At 46.7% G+C, this 6,120-nt stretch overlaps 1 protein-coding gene across 1 annotated transcript; it reads right to left on the bottom strand.

The window, feature by feature from the left end:
- Positions 1–711: 711 nt before the first annotated feature.
- LOC131286423 (probable salivary secreted peptide) lies at positions 712–1,156 on the bottom strand. Its single transcript, XM_058315370.1, has one exon. The coding sequence runs from the start codon at positions 1,154–1,156 to the stop codon at positions 797–799; it is 360 nt and encodes a 119-aa protein (XP_058171353.1). The 3' UTR covers positions 712–796.
- Between the last annotated feature and the right edge of the window lie 4,964 nt (positions 1,157–6,120).

The following is a 6,120-nucleotide window of genomic DNA, read 5'->3' as shown; positions in this document are numbered from 1 at the left end:
TAACGAAGGCGGCCGCTGCGATGCCTTGGGGTTTTGGCGTTACAGAAGAAGACGATCTGACATTTGACTACGCCCGAGGCTGCGGCGACCGAAAAGGGGGCCCTATGCCTCGTGCGGCACGTTGCGACACTGTGTTTTCCATAAAAGCAATTAAAAAGCACCACGATCGCGCATCAGCTGGGCCTCACGACCTTTACCCGCGCCAAACATCATGCGACTACATTTCCTGGGGTCGTCCCCCGAGCGAGGGTCATGGCGAAAATCGCAGGACCAACGGCGGACGGAATGTGGTCGCATTTTTCCCACAGTGCACACGCTCGCTGACCTCGTCGAGCCGAACGGAAAATTCAAAACGCCCTCGCGGTCAAAACATTTGTTCATGCTCGAGGGCTCTTGCTGAGGGTAGGGGAGGGGGAGGCTTGATGTTTATTCAACACCTTTGGAAGCGCGTCAGTTTGTAATTTTCCTAATGGTCACCCGTTTGGTTGGTTTATCGCCGCCGACTTCCTGCTGACGATGGGCGCGTGCTCTTAAATCAACGCGTCGCGGAACATTAGTCACTCCGTTTCAACTCTGGTGGAAAACAAATAGTATTGTACGAAACCACTGATAGCGACGACGAGCGCGTGACGAAAATATCTTTCCGGTTCATCTCCACAAATCAGAAGGAAAACAAGTGGTTGCGGTTTTCAAGTTTATCATAAACGGAGAACTTTTATCTGTATGCTTAATGTGGGACGAGACACTGTTGCACGGAAAAGGGTTCGGTTCAGCTGCACGGCACGTCGGGGGAAACTTATCGACCGTAGATTTCCACCTGGAAGTTCATGCCATTGCCGCGCTGCGTCTTCAGATGGATCCGGGTGTAGTTCTGGCCGATGCCGCCGCCAATGATGCTGGCGAATCCACCCCGGCCTCCGCCGAGCCGGTCATACACGTAGATGGCGGTAATGTTACGTCCACGCTGTCCCTTCAGCGGGTACTCCACGTCGACCGTTTTGACGCGCAGAAACGACGAGGTTTGGATGGCGGTCGTCTGGTTGACGAGGGTGTCGTAAGGCACGCGGGAGCCGAAGAAGTAGTTGTGCGTCTGGGCGACCGCCAGGGAGCTGACGCCGAGCACGGCCAGCACGGTAAAGATGGTGGCGCACTTCATTTTGGACGTTGGTGGGTCTCTGTTGCACAACGAGCACAAAGGTTCTACCGTACTTGCTTGCGACTACACTCCGGAAGGCTTTCACCTGAACTATCCACGGAAGACTTTGAACGTTGAAAGATGCCTCCGCCGTACGGTATATATGAAAGTTGCTTATCTTATCGGTAAACTCTACCGATTCGCGGTACGACTCACCCTCCCGTGCTGGGCTGTTAATTGTACGGTGTTGTTTTCACTTGTTTCTTTGCTTTGTTTAGAGACATTTCGAAGAGACGTGTTTGAACAGCACAATTTATCTTGTGGTTTGTGTCATCAACACTTTCGTCTTGCGGCGTTTCTTGAGAGAAAGAACTTGCGTTTGCGCGTTCGGTAGAACACCGTTGACGACCTCCAGAGGGCGGGTATTAGTCAGAAAACGTGTTTCATAATGGGGGGTAAATCACCGAGTTCGTTACAATATCAATCGGAAATGAACCCGAGTTAGGATCGTGTAGGCAACCCTGATTGTGATCTACGATGAGATTGTCTATCATGTTCGGTGGACTGGAGAAATAAGGGAATCCCACAAAGAGCTTCTACCTGCAAAAACAGGTGGCGATGTACAGACTGCTTCAGAAGGACATTCAAAAGGCAGAGACTTTTGATAACACCCTTGTGGAGCTGTTTATCCCTCAAACGGTTCAAAGACGTTTCAAGGTTAACCTACTGCCCACCTGATAGCGATAAGGGCTCCTTTTTGCAAACGTTTCCTTTATCCCCTTCCTTGGCATGGCTTGGCACGTGTTTCTTACGATCGTTACGCAAATGAAAGTCACCGAGCGCGACAACGGTGCGGTTCTGGGTGCAAACGAAACCTCCCGGCATGCAACGGAGAGGACAAACCAGCTGATTCATCTGCCCGTGCCGCGCGACGATAGAAGGCATCTTGGCGAGGAAACGAAGAAAGGTCATCCCTGGTACATCATTGTTGCAATGGGTTTGCTCGCGCGGGTTGGGATTGTGAAACACCACCGGGCATGATAAATGTAATTGAATAATTCTTCGAACGAGGGAAGAGCAAAGGATGGGTTACATAAATCTTCTCTTCGAGAGGGGATAACCCAATCGAACCGCAGTGGAGGTGTTCTTCACTGGGCCGCTCAGGGGATTTCCCACAAGGAAGCGATCGTGTTGGAGAAGACGAGTTGTAATCCTAGGGATTGGACGTGGACAAGCGAGATCTTTCGATCGAGTGCTACAGGACGCCATCGCGCGCTCGGTTTCTTAAGCCTCACGAAGCGACCGAATTCCCTCCAATCGAAGATGATGCGCTGGATCCGCCCGAGAAAGGTGATGATGTAGTAAAAGCCCATACGAGACGGTCTAATGAGTCATGGACGGATCTGATTCTCGGATGCCTGTGTTACCCAACCTGTGTGCAGTGTTGGCTCCTGATTGGCATCGAATTTTAACATTTACACCGATGGGTCATTTGACATTTAACGCCCGTCGGAGGGAGGAAGAGATTAGGCAAAAGAAGACAAGGAGAAGTGTATGTATGGGTGAACCGACTCATTGATTATGACTGATGAGACGCTGAGCCGCGTAGAAGGCCAAAGTTCGGGGTAAGCGGTCCGTGGCGCACTCTGACCGACACGGTTTAGAACACCCATATAGCGCCAGGCTAATGAAATGACGTCCAATGAATATCTCATCATGCCCATCCCGAGATGCACGCGTGTTGGTGTTGACCTTTTTCTTTGCCCTCCGGGAGTGCTTTCCTTTCGCCAGTATCCTCTCGGAGGACGGAAACTTTGCTCGCCACGGGTCGGGTTCCCACATAAATCTTTCTGCAACGTTACCGACCGTTCCTTGTCAGAGCTGGACCTCTCTCGGAGTGTGGTACGCCATGGAGTACCGGTATTCCGCCATTCATTCGGTCGGATTGTTTTGCGTTGCCGGTGGCCATCGACACCCGGATTTCTAATCGTTCAAAGGACTAACTGAAAATCGCAAGCCGACGGTGCGAAGTAATGTAAAACATGAAATTAAACAGAAAAATGCACACCTCGCCGCAATGTTTCGCCAGTAAGGCGCAAAGTGACGACAAGACGCAGTAGAAGTATCATTAGCATTCATTACAGAAATACCGTGTATTAACTCCAACTATTAACGCCAACTATGTAACTGTATTATTATTGGTGTTTAATTCGTAGTGGGTGAGTCGCTATAAATGAAAGGGGCACGGACGATGTTTGCTTTCTCCGACGACTCAACTGGGACTGGATTCCCTTCGTTCGTCGTGATCTTTATTTTATAGTTAAACTTTCTTTGTTACATTGGTCATCTGTTTAATGTTATCCTTTCCTGAGTTTTCCTGGTTTGCCTGGAGAAAGACCTTTTTCCTGGTTCCGCTTTGAGTCACTTCGTCATGCGCGCGGTTCGACGCGCGGTTCTCACGCTTTCCCTAGGTGTCGTATGACACACGCCTATGCTTCGTTAGCGCCTCGAAGGTCGGCGTTGTGTTCTTTCTAATTTATGACTCATTAGCTTAAGAGTGGGTTGACATTGACTTTCGTTGCATGTTATGCAACATTGTAACCTAAGTCAAGGTTCTTCCTTCTATGGGTCACAAGTGGTTGGTGACTGCAACATTGTAACAGTTACATGGTTTGTGTTTTGGGTTCTGGGTTCTGGTTTTCGTCATAACTTTCCTGACTGTACATTGTGTTACAAAGTGTGGTTTAAGAACGTTGTGTGGTTCTGGCGTGTTGTGTTGTGTTGTTACAAAGTGTGATAAGTGTGATGAGATGTGGGTTTGAAATATAGTGTGTGATGTGATAAGGATACGTGGGAATTGTGTGTTGTGCGTAGCGTATGCTACAACCGGAGTCCGCTTTTGGGGATTGGCCGGAGGAAGGGAAGGACGCAAAAGTGCGGCCGTACACGGCATCCCGTTATGGCGTACCTTTTGCGTCTTAAGCAGCACTAGGTTAGCGGGCCGCAAGGTGGTCGACCGAGTCTTCCCTTGGTCTTCCCTCAAGATGGCGCACCGACGATCGACGTTCGGCGAACCGCTTTGAACGGCTGGAACGAATTGGCAATCGGTGTGGCCTTCCCGTTTCTCGCAACTCCCCGTGGAAGATGTGTTCGGTTTCGATTACACGACGCTCTAGTGGCGGAGGTAAGGTAACTTGGACCAAGATGGTCCCTTTAAGCGAAAAAATGCATTTTTTCCCACTCCATTCCACAACATTCGAAATATTCAAAGTTGGATTCCTAAACATCTTTTTATATACGACAAATATGAAAAAAAAACACCAAAAACCTTTTTTTTAAATAAGGTTTTCGAAGGCCCAGTTTTGGCTTTAAGCCCGTTAGCAATTGTGGGGCAAGATAGCCCAAACGATGGGGCAAAATGCACCGTGACTTAAACATGTGACGAGACGATCCAAAACAAATAGTAGAAGAACCAAAGTTGCTTGTCGAAAGGTTAGTCTATGCAGAGACATAAGTAAACAAGTCGATATTAAATTCGCATAACACACATTAGGGGTTATCATGAAATCGTCGTTTCGTTTTAGCGGTCGCTAAAGGCGCTCATTCGTCGCTAAGGGTGCTCATTTGTTCATTATAATGAACTTTTAGCGACTGAAATGAACAAATGAGCACCTTTAGCGACCGCTAAAACGAAACGACGATTTCATGATAACCCCTATTGGTTTGCATTTTTGTGGCGTTGTATTCGAAAAGGTATAAGTTTGTTGCTGATTTGCGAACAGTCATTGAATATTTTTACCGATCTGTTTATGGCTTCTATAGAAACTGCCTTGGGGTGTCCTTTATATTTACATAAACCTTGCAGGCACCACTTTTGATATAGTCAACCTGGCCCGGTAAATCTTTTCCCAATCTGAGGGCCGTTCGTTTTTTGTCTTGTATTCAAAATGATGCGATTATTAAAACAATTTCTCTTCTGTACTCTTTAAATAATATATGCAGGTACTATAACAATGCATGATTGATTGAAAATTTTAACACTTGCAATACCTTAAATAATATACACAAAATATTACATTAGGGTAAGTGCTCCTATAGTGGTGCTAGTACCAACAGTGGTTGTAGTGGAACAAAATTCCAGCTCTACGACGAAATAAATACAATGAAGATATTGTTCTTCTATGAAATGTTCTTTGATCTTATGTTGCGAAGTGTTTAAACAATAAACCTTCTCATTCCGTAATACATTAAGGCTCCAAAATTAATATTTTCCGAACAGGTTGTACAAATATGTTGGATTTCAGAAGAATTTCTCAGGTATGCCATGGTTTCCTTAAGGCTATAAATCGCTGCAAAAAAATACAATGATTTGTGAGAGGTCTATTAGGCCAATGCATTGGTCTATGACATCATATTGTTAGTTACTTTACTAAGTGCACCACCATTGATACCGTTACCCTATTTAAAGTATATTTGTTTATTTTTCTTTATGAGATGTTAATGTCTTGCCGTAAATTTCACATAGGACACACTACATACGTTGATAAACACATTACTTAATTTATTTTAAATGGCTTAATTCAGCTTAAAACATGCCGGTACATCTTACCCCACTTTCCCCTACTCGAAGGCAGTTAAGAAATTCTTGTAAACAGCTTTGCAATGGCCAGCGGGCAGATCTAATGGCGGATTGTCTCGTTACCTCATCCATATTCCCCGGCCACACAGCGGGTTTGACCGGGCGCCCCGAGCCATTTTTGACCGATTCTCTTCCACGCGCTATGGATTCCTCGTTTCTCGCGAGGTGTGTGAAGTTAATTATGACTCCCGCGCGACATGCCGCTCGGGTGAGTAGTTTTGTGCGACATTTATTCTGGAATCGTCAATCGATTAACTTTCCAACTGGCCGACTACAGATCGTTGCATTCACTAGCGAATAAACTTAAAGCACTGGGTAAAAGAACCATACCCGTTGTGCCGAATAG

This window comes from Anopheles ziemanni, chromosome 3, assembly GCF_943734765.1.
Source record: "Anopheles ziemanni chromosome 3, idAnoZiCoDA_A2_x.2, whole genome shotgun sequence".
Taxonomy (NCBI): Eukaryota; Metazoa; Arthropoda; class Insecta; order Diptera; family Culicidae; genus Anopheles; species Anopheles ziemanni.
This window is presented reverse-complemented; position numbering and strand designations above follow the sequence as displayed.